Here is a 14,425-nt window from a genome sequence, read left to right as displayed (position 1 = left end):
CTGGCGGGGCCAAGTCGAGGCTGTAGGGGGGCTGAGGCAGCGTTGCCGCCTTGTGCTGGGCAAAAAATCGGGGTCCTCATTCACATGATGAAGATCCTACCGGTTGGCCTTTTCCTCCTCTGACAACACTCCCGGCACCAACTTCGCGCACGCTTTTCTCATGGCTAAGTTTTCTGTCACGATCTCAAAAACTTGGGTTTGAGGAATGCTCAAGTCATCAGAAATCATTATGATACTCATTCTACGATCACTGTTAAGTAAATGTTTCACTCGCTACATATTTTCGTTGGTCTTGCTGGTCGAAGGACGTCTGGAGCGGTCGTCTTCCTCCACTCTTTTCTTACCTTGTCGGAAAAGCTTGTGCCACTCAAAAAACACCTGATCTACCCATGGAAGCATCACCGTAGGCCTCCTTAATCATGCTGTGAGTGTCTTTGGCCGTTGTACCAAGATTTACTCATAATTTGATCGCGCATCGCTGATCCACTAAACGCTCGACGATTCTGCGTGACGAGACGTTTCGACAGGGGTTCACAGTACAAGCGACCTCCTCTCTTCAACGGCCGAGAGCCGACTGCCGATTTTCCACAGCATTCCCAATATCCCCCTTCAACGATCCTGCACGCGCAGACCACCTCTCGTCCGCCCGTTTGCCCAGGAAAAAACCAGTCCTACTACTTTCAGAACAGACCCTGTATGTATTTAACCTTAAATTCGTTCTTAGAAGGACAGAATCCTGGTAGCAATCATAATCATAACAGTAGGAATTAAAGGTTTGTAAGTTAATTACAGCATCTTAGTTTTATGAAGTGATAAAACCAGAAATTTACTGAAGAAATTGTGACCCGAGGAGCAAGTTAGGTATGTTTTTTTTATTTGATAATGATATTGAAGGTACCGTAAAATATAATGCTTGGCACGTGCCTTCAATCCAGCCTATTCGAAGCAACTAACCTCGTGCCAACTGTTGTAATTTTCACTTATGCATAATCCAATCATAAAGTGTTCAAAACTTTTAAGAAAGAATTTTGGGTCCTTTCCTCCCGAACGACTGCAACTGTTCGCGGATCAGTTCCTCTAGACCAGTGTTGTGCACTTTACAGAAAAAAAGCAACCGATAACGATTACAGTTGCGTCATATGAAATGTAACCGATTTTAGTGGCAAATTACTGCCCATAACATTACTAAACAATTACATAACAGTTTCTTTCGTTTTATAAATATTTTATTACCAAAGCACAAATATTCACGGACGAAAATAAGCTGAAGCGGCTGGCTTGATCCATAGTCGGTTGCACTACATGTGCTTGTAATGTCACCTGCGGTTGTTTTTCGAAGATTTCTTCGAAACTTAATCCACGCTTCCTTGAGACCACATCAGCAGCGGCACTGAAGAGTATCTCAACGTACGCGCCGGAGGGAAGTGTGTTGCTTTAACATACAAAGGGCTTACGCATCAACTTCCACTTTCACAGAGCACCGCGCTTCTCTGGTGGCACTGTGAAGGCCAAGCCCAGTAAACATGAACATGCCATTACATTGTAATAAGGGAGTAATTACTCATTGGCATTCACCCGAGCGCATCTATACGGCAGCCATACGGCTTTGTTGCCGTATGGCTGCGCTCGGGTGGATGCCAATGAGTAATTACTCCCTTATTACAAATCTACTCCACCTTGGGGGATTCCCCTAAACATTAGACCAACACTGCTCCCACTTCGAGTTATTGATCAATTCGCTCTCGCCCTACCATAAGCTTGCCGTCCAGGTTAGCTCAATTGGTAGAGCGACTGCTCCGGTGAAGCGGTGGTCCCGGGTTCGATCCCCGGACCAGGACGAATTTTTCTTTAACTACGAAGTTTCTGAGAAAGCTGTATAGCTTTCCTTTGTAGCCGTATGGCTGCGCTCGGGTGTATGCCAATGAGTAATTACTCCCTTATTACAAATCTACTCCACCTTGGGGGATTCCCCTAAACGTTTGACCATGCCATTCCATTGTGCCATCGTGGTGAAATGCGAATCGCGGAACTCGTGGCTAGTCAAATGCAGGTCGCTTATGTTTGCATGTGAGGACATCCTTGCTCACGCGACTTCCACGCAGTTCGACGGGTGTTGACGCTCTAACGCGAAGGAATCGGGTGCTATACCAGTGTTTGCCACCGAGTTCGGGTTCTTGAACTTATACCACTTGGAAAAATAAACAACACAGTACTAGTAGTCAAATAATGAAAAAAAGTAATTGCATCACGGAGCAAGTTAAACATTACATTCGTGAAAGAAAAGAGAGCGCAAAACGGTAACACGGACGAGTAAGGGAACTCGTCCGGTGCAATACAAAATTCGCAGAAAATGTACTTTATTACAAGAAATAAATTGTTTGTAAATTGATTACCTGTAAACAAATATACTGTCGTTTCAGTCCCCAGTGAAACTGGTCGCAACTGTAAACACTATAACCTATTATGTAATAAATGAGTGTTGTTTGTCGAAAGCTAAGAATCAGCAAAAAAGCATTTCCTGCTGTCAAGTATTTCGGATGTCGTGCAATGAAACGTCGGAAAGCCAAACAAAAAAGCGAATACTTTAAATCATAGAACGTGGTATGTGCTACAACTTACTTGTTGGACGTGATGGTGTCACACTTGAACTGGGCATCGTGGAAGTAATCTGTAACCACAGGTGAATATATGTGACCACAGTGGGCATTTTATTAAGTATTCTATTCTTAACACCCAATACGAAATGTTTGGAAAACAATGGTAGGGTAAGGGGGGGGGGGGGGGGGGGCTCGTTACGACACTCGCTTGAACCACTGAAATCACAGGGAAATGTTTTTTTAGTTTTATGTTGATCCATGGAAAAAAAAGTGCTGTAATAATTTTTTACCCGCAAGATAGCTAATAAAAAAAAGAAATAGAAACGAACAACTTGCCCCCGGTGGAATCCAAGCTCGCGAGCTCCGCATTTCGCTTACCTTGCTCTACGAACTGCACCGTCGCCGTTGTTCAGCTGGCAGGACACAGAACGCGATATGACAAGGTCACTGGTTCAGATCTTACCGGTGGCATGGTGTTTCTTCTTGAATTTTATAATAAATTATCTTTCAGGTCAAAAATGGTTACAGCACCATACTCTCTTTCCCCAACCCCACAAAAAAGTAAGACACATTTCCCTATGTTTTCCTTGTTTTCAATGTCTGTTAGCTTTCTTTATGAGTACTTCAGCGTGGCGGTTCAAGTTTCATAATTTTTCGCACGTGAAACCATTTCTCGTGACCTGTCTTCACCTTTTCTGTGTCTCGTTTTTCGCGGTACGTTTTTTCTAAGAAACCGTTTCTCCCTGACAACACACTTAAATCTTCTAATCCAAGGTTCGTCTTCTAAGCATGCGATGAAAGCAATCTTATTTAACGTTGTCTTGTCCACAGCCATTTAACTCTGATAGCTGTGACCTTTTTACATAACGTGCTTTGACAGTTGGTGTCCTGAAAGCGGTCAAGAGGTGACCATGCATAGGCTAAAAGGAGATGTATGCGTGAAGAGACAAAGAGGGCAATGTCGTTAGCAATATGGAGAATATAGTTGAAGTAATCGAAGAAATCCACACAAATCAATGCAGTTTCGAATATAATCAGGAGGTTAATGAGAGAGGCAGTAGCGCACAGCAATGGCAACATCTCGCCAGTAAAGAAAGCCTTAGGAGCAGTACAGAGGAGGAAAGCAGCTTCTGAGGATCTGGTAACAGTAGACCTGCTGAAGGACGTTGGGGAGATTGTGCTAGAAAAACTACCCACTCTGCATATGCAATGGCTCATGACCTCCAGCGTGCCAGAAGCTTGGAATAACATTAACATCATCATGATCAATAAGAAAGGAGACGTCAAGAACTTGAAAAATTGCAGTCAGGTCACCTTGCTGTCCGTTGTGTACAAGGTATTTACTAAGGTAATCGCTAGTGGTGTTAGGACAACCTTAGACTTCAATCAACCAAATGGTCAGGCAGGCGTTCGTAAAAGATACTCGACAACAGGCCACATTCATCAACTGATAGAGACAATAGGCCACTGTCCCTCAACTGATAGAGATAAGCGCAAAATATAACCAAACATTATATATAGCCTTCATAAATGGCGAGAAAGCATTTGGCTCAGTCGAAACCTAAGCAGTCATACAGGCAGTGGGGAATCAGGGTGTAGAAGAGCCTTATGTAAAAATACTGGAAGATATCCACAACGACTGCAAAGCCACCTTAGTCCTCAATAAAGGGAACAATCAAATTCTAATAACGAATGATGTCAGGCAGGAAGCCGCATCTCGCCAATGTTGTTCACCGCCTGTTTACAGGAAGTGTTCCGTGGCCTGGATTGGGTACAGTTAGGTATATGAGCTAATAGATTATATCTTAGTAATCTGCGATTCGCTGTTTCCATTGCCTTGCTAAGTCCCAGGAGATAAACTGCAAAAAATCATCAGTGACTTACGTGGGCAGAGCCTAACGGTGAGTCTGAACATTAATATTCAGAAAACCAAACTAGTGTTCAACATTCTCGGAAAGAAACGACAGTTTACAAATGATGGTGAGGTGTTGAAAGTGTTAAGGGAATACGTCTACTTAGGGCAGGTAGCGAGCGCATACCCGGATCCGGAAAGTGAAGTAACTAGAAAAACAAGAATGGGGTGGAGTGCATTTGACAGGTTTTCACAAATCATGAACGGCAGTTTACCAACATCTCTACAGAGGAAATTATATAACAGCTGTATCTTACTGGTATTAACCTATGGCGTAGAAACGGGGAGACTGATGACGAGGGTTCAACTTAAGTTGAAGACAACGCAGCGAGCTATGGAAAGGAAAATGAAAGGGTTAACGTTAAAAGAAAGGAAGGGGCCAGGGTAGGTCAGGGGCATTACGCGGGTTGTTAACATCCTAGTCGAAATGAAGAGGAAGAAATGGGCTTGGCCAGGGTATGTAATGCGAACTCAAGATAACCGCTGGCCTTTACGGATAGCGGAGTGGATTCTAAGAGAAGGCAATCATAGCAGGGGACGGCAGAAGTTAAGTGGGCGGATGAGATTAAGAAGTCTGGGGAATAGAGTGGGCGCAGCTGGTACAGGAAGGGTTAATTGGAGAGATACTGAAGAGGCCTTTCCCCTGCAGTGGGCGCTGTCCCTCTGATGATGATGACAATGCATTGCTGCACTAGATCAAAGAAACAACCAATTAATTAATAACCAATTTTGAAGTACAAGAGCGCTGTGCTGTCGACTTGTTCTTTTGTGCAAGTGTGTCCTCGCTGCTTGTCTTCTTGCTCTACAACAGCGATGTCATGCTCTGCAGCAAACAGCTGCAAAACACCGTTTATTAAAATATCCGGAGAGTACTCTTTAAAACTGATATTAGAAAGTCGGCATATAATTTTTGCTTCCTAAAAAGAAAGACATCGAGGAAAGCCGAATGAAATTGCTGAACTTTCCACTTCAAACACCATTCGTGCAGATTTAGGAAAGTGAATGTGTAAAATAAGCTCATTTTTTTCTGTTCTTTCTCTTGCAACCTTCTGCTGATGTAAACCGACCGTGGCGGCCACGCTTGGAGGCGAAAGGCAAAAAGCTCCAGTGTGCTGTACGATGTCAGCGCACGCTAAAGATAATCAGGTGGTCGAGATTATTCCGAAGCCCTCCGCTATGGCACCCCTTTCTCTCTTTCTTCTTTTAATCCCACCTTTATCCTTTTTCTTACGGCGCAGTTGAGGTTCCCACCGAGAAGTTAAGACATCTACCGCGCAATTTCATTTTCTCAACAACCACTAATTTTAGTTTTTTTTTCTGTGCTTATCTGGTTTTAGTGCTCATGCTGGTCAAGATTTAAAGCGCGCTTCATATCCTACCCAGGGAAGCTTCACTTTCGATGGCCATGCGAACACACTCAAAGTTACCTCTTTTCACAGTGAAAAAGCTCGGTGCAGGAACACGGACGCGTAATCACACGATCGACTCAAATCAGCAGAGAGATAACTTTACTGAAATGCCTAGAGAAAGCTTATGTTAGCACTTTCGACTTTAGATAGGCAGGAATTCGATGACAACAAGACGCTCTTGGGGACAGCACCTAAGAGCTTCTTCTGTCCCTTGCGGTTTGCCGACGGAGCAACGGTGCCAGAGTTTTTTTTACCTGCTTTGATGCTGAGGAGTACATTCGACAGAGTTGTGCATAGATATCTTCAAATATTTGACTTCCAACGAAGAGCAGCCTTGAGAATAGAAACTGGAACGAGCCCTACCTTTGACAGAGTCCATAGCCAGTACCACAGGGCGTGTGTTGGAAGCTACGAGTTGATGGCAGGCCAGAAAACCTTGTAAACCACCTAATGCAGCAATATTGTCAGAAACGAAGCCCTCGCTTTGCGATGGGCTGAATAGAATTGGGGTAACGAGAGAAGCCATGCCCAGCGAATGCCGAGGTTGGAGGCTGGAGGTTGCATTTACAGATTTACTTTAGTAAATCTAAGCATCGCTTCTTAACGGCACTTTCATGAGATTACGTATTGCTCACTAACTGCAATAATTGCAAACTCAACCTCGTTCCTAACAGGTTTGTAGGCAATCACGAATGAACGGAGAGAAAACATCGGGGCCCTTGCCAACGTTTCGACAAGCGGACTTGTCTTCGTCCAGGGGAACAAACAAACAAACAAACAAACAAACAAACAAACAAACAAACAAACAAACAAACAAACAAACAAACAAACAAACAAACAAACAAACAAACAAACAAACAAACAAACAAACAAACAAACAAACAAACAAACAAACAAACAAATCTGCTGCGAACCTCTGGCCGATGTACAGAGCGGCACATTGGCAACTTCGCCGAGCTGCCCACTCATTGCGATATACATGTATATGACAATTGCAAATGTAGACGCCTGGCATGCGCTCATATCTCAGCTACACGAAGTTGTCAGTGGTTCTCTCCCTTTATGCGAGAGCAAACATTCATGTTTGTGATATAGAGCACTATGGGGATTACAATGGCGAGCAAGAACATCAACGTTTTCAGGAATCACAAACGCTATGGATTATGACTGCTCACTGAATACATATGTTACTGCTTCTTTTCTTTTCGGTTAACTTACGACATTTGTTCTTGAACACGGGCATGCCCCGCTCTGGACTATAACGCTGCGAGTTATTTCACGCCCGTTTTTTTCCCTCCTTTCATGCGTTTCTTAAAAATCGGCAGCAGACTGCATCGAAAACAAAAATAAGCCAAGATGACAAAACTTATTGCACAATCTGACAAAGATCTTCCCTTTGTGGAGCAAGTCATTTTCGTTATTTGCTAACATAAAAGCCTCCCAACATCCAGAGTTTTCTGCACGTTTTAGGTCAAATCATAGTAGGTCTTGCTTAGTGATAACTTTAGACTTCGCGCATTAGGCTAGGCAAGAACCTCAGGAATGATCTAAGCAAGCTTGTGAAGGGGGAGGGTGGCGGGGTTTATTAGGAAAGTTTCGTTCGTGAAAGCATACCTCTTCGCTGACGGTGCTGGTAGCTTTGGAAGTGGCTTCAGTCGTCGTAGCTGCTACCGTGACTGTCGTCTCCTGCGAGTCCGTAACGTTGAAAACGGGTGAGACCTCGGTAGTGTCAGACACCGTCTCGTTCTTAACACTCGTAGTAGACTCCTCTTCCGTGATCGTTCCGTTCGACACGTCGTCAGTCTCGTCCGCTGGTGTCACTATTCCCTGAGGAGTGATGACCACCTGACGATAAAAGTGGTGATGATGAAGGGTAGAGTGTCATAATAGCTAGCTCCTCTTGCATTAATGGGAAGTATAACTTAGGAACGCGCTCAGAGTTTTCTGAGCGCTGCGCGGTTTAGTGCGTTTACAACGAAAGCTATTTTTTGGACACTTGCCGCCACTGACGACGTGTCACACCTTTCTGCGATCACGTGTCCAACCCATGCAGCTGCTTCGCGCTGCCTTCATCTTCGAATGCCGTGCGCGCGCACCCATGATCACGTGACCACCCTTGCATGCACATTGATTCTCTCTCTTCGTGCAACCTTTGTTGCCATCTGGTGAGACGCGCAGTGATAATTGAGCTAACCGGGACGGCAAGCTTATGGTAGGGCAAGAGCGAATTTATCAATAACTTGGAGTGGGAACTGTGTTGGTCAAATGTTTAGCTTTCCTTTGTAGCCGTATGTCTGCGTTTAGGTGGATGTCAATGAGCAATTACTCCCTTATTACAAATCTACTCCACCTGGGGGGTTTCCCCTAAACATTTGACCAACACAGTTCCCACTTCGAGTTATTAATCAATTCGCTCTCGCCCTGCCATAAACTTGCCGTCCCGGTTAGCTCAATTGGTAGAGCGACTGCTCCGGTGAAGCGGTGGTCCCGGGTTCGTTCCCCGGACCAGGACGAATTTTTCTTTAACTACGAAGTTTCTGAGAAAGTTGTATAGCTTTCCTTTGTAGCCGTATGGCTGCGCTCGGGTGGATGCCAATGGGTAATTACTCCCTTAATACAAATCTACTTCACCTTGGGGGATTCCCCTAAACATTTGACCTACACTACACTTTGTACACTGGTCGTGTTTTTTGTCTTGCTTAGGTCAGTGCAGTTTTGACGTGACTGTAGGACACTGTCACTGCCGCATAAATATGCTGTATCTCTCGATGACGCTCTTGCTTTGTGTTCTTGCAGTTTTCTCATTCGTACTGCGATAAGTTTATAAAAATTATATGGGACCGTTGATGCGAACTTCGTAAGTGAAAGGGAGTATTAGCATGGCCTCAATTTTATGAGGCCATGCGGTTACATAGGAAAGCTATAAACCTATAAAAAAAACCCCGTAGTTGAGGAAAACTGCTGCTCTTCTGGCGACCGAATCCACTATCACCGCCTATCCGGCGCAGTCGTTCAACTAAACAGACGTCTAGCAGAAGGCAGGGCGAGGCGGAATTCTTTATCTGGGGACGTGGAACCGGCGACATGGCAATGCCCATCTCAACTGTTCTGCTATTAATGCAGGTTTTTTCTGCGAGCCAGACTGCTGGAGGAACGTCTTCGGAGCCTACGAGGGGGTACCCAAAAGAAACCGGACTCATTTTTGTTTGAACTTATTTCCTAACATTTTCAGCACAGACCTTCAATATCCTTCAAAGTACTCTCCACTTACAATGATACGTTTGTCGAATCTTTCATTTCATTTTTCAAAACATTGTTTAAATTCATCTTTTGTGATGCTTGACAGTCCCTCCGTCGTTTATTTTCTTCACCTCAGCAACATCAGCGAAACGCTTTCCATTCACCTGGCTTTTCATTCTACGAAATAAAGAAAGTAGCACGTGGCAAGGCCGAGTGAGTATGAGGGTTGAGGAACAGAGGTCATGCCATTTTTGCTCCGAATTTGTCGTAGAGACAGGGCTGTGTGCGCAGGGGCATTGCCATGGTGGAAAAACCAGTCACCTGCCTGCCACAAATCAGGCCGCTTCCACCAAACATTGTTGCCCAATCTTTTCATAACATCCAAGCAGAAAGCCTGGTTAACTTTCTGACCCTGCGGAACAAATTCTGAATGGACGACTCCTCTCACGTCGAAAAAACAAATCAGCATTGTTTTGAGGTTTGGTGTCACCTGACGAGCTTTCTTGAGGCGAGGTGAATTTGGAGTTTTCCATTGGCATGGCTGTTGCTTTGATTCAGAATTTAATTCAGGAACACTTGAGTTGTCCCCACAGCATCGTCCTTGAACGTCTTTCTGAATATTTCAAGACTTTCCGTTCCACTTTTTCCGAGAAAAAAATCAGAATTTCACCGGAGCACGCTGTTCGCGAAAATCAGCCATTGAAAAAACGACACTCACACAAAACAGTCGTCACTCTAAAACTCTTCCTAAACTAGTCTGACCTCCTTCAGCGACGGCACTCGGCTTACTTACTCTGAAATGTTCATTATAGGCGCTCCTAGCGGCAAAACGCGGTACCACAGAAGCGCTGCCGATTCAAAAAATTAGTCCGGTTTCTTTTGGGTACCCCCTCGTACCTTCATGGACGACGTGTGCCGGCTCAAGGACGAAAATCTCCGTCCTTTTTTCAAGCCCGAAAATCAAGTGTGCCCAGCAACGGACAAAGCCGAACTTTTTTCAACGTTGTGTTTGCAACAATGTGCACTGGGCCTCAACGATACAATGCTTCGGCTACAAATGCTGCGAAGCGGCACTTCACCAGCGGGGCGTGGAACCGGCGACATGGCAATGCCCATCTCAACTGCTCTGATATTAATGCAGGTTGGTTTTCGTCATCACTCTTACCCGCCAAGCTTTTTTGCTGCCGGTTCCACCCCAGACGCTGTTTTTGATTGTGTCATCACAGAGAAATTATGTGCGGTCGCAGAATGTTCATGTTAGACGGCAACTATCTCTGTTTCGTAATCCTGCATTTTATTTTGTCCTGTTGCTGGTGTGTTGCGGAGATGTTGAATTGAACCCAGGTCCCTCTGAACAGCTGACTCAATTACTCGAAGGCCAAAAATATATGATGTCGAAATCAACATCAATAGAAGCAAAACAAAACCAGATTACAACGGAAATGAATGATTTGATAGAGCGTCTATGTTCTCTAGAAAAGCAGCTTACAAAAATGGATGACATGAGCAAAGCAATAGATTCTATTTCAGTAGAACAGCGCCAGGACCATGAAGCGCTGAAGTTTCTCAATGCCAAAATTGATGATTTAGAAAACAGAGGAAGGGGGAATAACCTGATCATTTTTGGTTTCGAGGACTCTGAGAACGAAACCGCTGCCAAGTCAGAAGAACTTGTTCTTAGTCTATGCGCCTCCGAACTTTCACTTCCTTCATTGGTAATTGAACGCGCTCACCGGCTAGGTAAATTCGAAGCTGGCAAAGATCGGCCTGTCATTGCAAAATTTGCCTCTTTCAAAGTACGGCAGTAGGTGCTCTCATGTGCGCATAAGCTGAAGGAGACTTCTTACAGCATATCTGAAGATTTTTCACGTGGTGTGCGCAAAAAGAGAAAGATTTTGTGGGACTACGAAAAAAGAAACAAACAGGACGGAAAGAAGCCAGTGCTAAAGTTCGACACGCTGCACTTAAACGAAAAACGTTATCAGTATTATAGCGATTCAGGGGGTGTGGTCGAGCTGTGACCACTGGGCTCGTCCCTGAAAACAAGGCCGCTGAGTTTGTTGCTCATAAACTGCCAGAACATTAAAATAAAATTGATGAATTCTGTCTTCTCGTTCATTCTATAAATCCATCAATTGTTCTTGGTACTGATTCATGGCTCGATTCGTCGGTCTTGAATTCTGAGGTTTTCCCTTCCGGATGCCAGTGTTTTCGTCGCGATCGTTGCACAAGAGGCGGGGGTGTGTTCATTCTCGTTGCTACGGGAATAGCTACGGGAATACCATGTGTAATGTTAGACTCTTCTGCTGTTACGGAGTCTGTGTTTTGTAAATTGAGATTATCGAATGGAAAAAGCCTGAAAGTTGGGGTATTCTACCGCCCACCAGGTTCATCGCGAGCAGGATTTGAGCACCTATAAGTATTCTCGACACTGTTGAAGGTGATCCTATCTTGTTGGGCGGAGACTTCAACCTCCCTGGCATAGATTGGCCAGCCAGTTCCCCGAGAGACAGTGCTCAAGGTTCCCTGTACTCGACATCTTTCGATTTAATTGATTCATTCAGGTTCCATCAGTACATTCATGATGCGTCTCGCAATGATGGCTCTGGGAATATTCTTGATTTATTGCTGTGTAGTACCCCTAAAGTTATAACAGATGTTAGAGTACTGCCGGGAATAAGTGATCACAATATAGTGACAGCCGACATTTCAATTGGAAATGTGTCAGTCGCAAAGAAACTCGCGCGAAAAGTGTATGTATTTAGTAAGGGAAATTATGATAGCATTAACATAGAGTTAGAATCATATTTTTCGGTTTTCGATTCTTTGGCTGATTAACTTAGTACTGAGCAGTTATGGACCATTCTAAAAGAAAAAACTCTTACAGCTACAAGACATGTTCATCCCCACGCAAACTATATCTCCTAGAAGAGCTGAAAACAAACCTTGGTTCAACAGCCAGTTACGCGCTCTCACGAAAAGAATACAGCGAATTTATCTGAAACTTAGAAAAAGGCGTTGCCCTGGGAATCTAGCTGAACTAAAAAGGTTGAAATTTGAGTTTAAATCGCTTTCTGAGTTTAAAGCGAAACTTTCTTACTTTTCTTCACGTGGAAACAGGTTGGTACAGGATTCGAAGCAATTCTGCAAACATGTTCGCAGTCGCGGCAAAGATGAATGCTCGGTAGCAACGATAAAAAGTGCTGATACGCTCATTGAAGCTGAGACCTTTAGTAAATATTTCTTATCGGTATTTATTTCATCCCACTTGCGAGTTCTGCAGATTCCAGCAAGTGCTGATTTGATGCCAGAAGTTATCTTTAGTATAGCAGGAATTCGCTAGTGATTGCGCAATGTGAACCCGTCGGTTGCAAGCGGCCCAGATCATTTACCAGCAGCAGTTATCAAAAATTGCGCTGATACATTGGCTTTGTATTTTACTCGCTTATTTGAAGAGAGTTTGCAAGAAGGGACTCTGCCAAAAGACTGGAAACTGGCTCGCGCTGTGCCCATCCATAAAAAGGAGCGAGAAATTTGGTCGAAAACTATAGGCCAGCGTCTCTAACAAGTATAGCTTGCAAGACAATGGAGCATGTAATTCACAGTTCTATCATGTCGCCCCTCGTTAAACATAATTTACTTAACCCTGCTCAGCACGAATTTCGGCGAGGTTTGTCCTGCTCTACACAGTTGGTTGAGTTTACTTATGATATCGCAGTTGCTATTGATAAACAGAAAGTTATTGATTGCATTTTTTTGGACTTCCAGAAGGCATTTAATGTTCTTGCGCATGATCTCCTTGTTTCTAAATTACGCAGCTACAATTTGAATGAAAGAGTCATTGTATGGATTTCTGAATACCTATCCCTACGGCAGCAGTGTGTAGGTGTTGGTGGTCGCTCCTCGAGCTATGGTTCTGTCAGTTCAGGCATCCCCCAGGGCTCTGTTCTGGGGCCACTTCTTTTTTTGTTGTATATAAATTATATTAATGCTGATATTACTTCTTCGTTCAGAATGTTCGCAGACGACTGCGTGATTTATAGAATTATATGTGGTTAACTTCATGTGCAAAGCCTGCAAGATGGCTTTGATAAGATAGCCATGTGGTGTAATAATTGGGACATGACTGAATATTAAAAAGTGTGTACACGTCAACTTTTCGAGGAAGCGCTCCTACCCTTCTTATATATACACTATAAACCATGCGGCCCTGAAAAAAGAACCGAATTTTAAATACTTAGGCGTTTATCTTACTGCTGACCTGAGGTGGTCAAACGAAATATATTACTTTCAAATCACCGCATAAGTCTGCGTGCATGTCACCCTGCAGCTTGCATATTGAAGCTGATGAGTTGCAGCAAGTTGACGCAATCACATACTTGGGAGTGATTGTGGATAAAGATTTCAACTGGCACCAGCACACTGATGCCCTGTGTAAAAAGCTGTCGTACTCTTGTTATACATTAGCGAAAGCATCTAAATATTTTCAGACTAATACGCTAAAAACATTATATTTCAGTTTGTTTCAGTCGCAGCTAACATACTGTATTGAGGCCTGGGGCCTTACGTATCCATCGTATATTGAACCCGTGGTAAGGCTGCAAAAAAGGGCTCTTAGAATCATCAATTTTGTTGCACCTAGAACTCCATCACTGCCTTTATTTAAACAAAATAACATTATGCCACTAACTAACCTAAGAAACTATCGTTTAGCAATTTTTGTAAAAAATGTTATCTGCAACCCTAGCACCTTTCCTTTAGTTTCATACAAGGCTCCACCGTCCAGTTCTCGCTCAGCCGCTCATGGAAAGTTCTTGCTTCCAATATCTAACAATCATTATGGTCATCGATGTCTCCGTTTTTCTGGTGTCAAAATTTGGAATGCTATCCCATGGTCAGTCATATCTTCACCTAATACATTTAGAGCACTGAAGAATTTTTTCCTTCAAACAGAAGCGTCTCAGTGAAGCGACACTATATGCGTCTGTGGCGTGGCATAATACTACAAATCTATTGAACGTGGCAATCTGAATGTAGAATGACATTTATTTTTTATTTGGTTATATGAATGTCATACGACAGTGTTTCAGTGTGTATTTTGTATTGTATTTTGTATTGTATTTTGCATTGCAATTGTTTCATTCTGCACCGACAAATGTGTGTGTGTGTTTTTTGTTTTGTTTGTTTTTTTCTCCTGAATCGTCAGTAGACTTATTTGTATTCATTTTTGGATCCACGACTAGCCTCTGGCTAAGGATCCTTGAGTG

General features: G+C 43.6%; 1 protein-coding gene across 1 annotated transcript in view; it reads right to left on the bottom strand.

The window, feature by feature from the left end:
* The window catches only part of LOC149343465 (neprilysin-1-like), a 35,646-nt gene extending 32,990 nt beyond the window's left edge, over positions 1-2,656 (bottom strand). The window contains exon 1 of the mRNA XM_089546979.1: positions 2,620-2,656. Within this exon, the coding sequence (XP_089403105.1) occupies positions 2,620-2,656 (37 nt within the window). The remainder of the gene's footprint in view (positions 1-2,619) is intronic.
* Positions 2,657-14,425: the final 11,769 nt, after the last annotated feature.

The sequence above is a fragment of the Amblyomma mixtum genome, chromosome 5, assembly GCF_055824585.1.
Source record: "Amblyomma mixtum isolate Tamu chromosome 5, ASM5582458v1, whole genome shotgun sequence".
Taxonomy (NCBI): Eukaryota; Metazoa; Arthropoda; class Arachnida; order Ixodida; family Ixodidae; genus Amblyomma; species Amblyomma mixtum.
The sequence above is the reverse complement of the archived record's forward strand: the minus strand, read 5'-3'. Positions and strand labels throughout refer to the sequence as shown.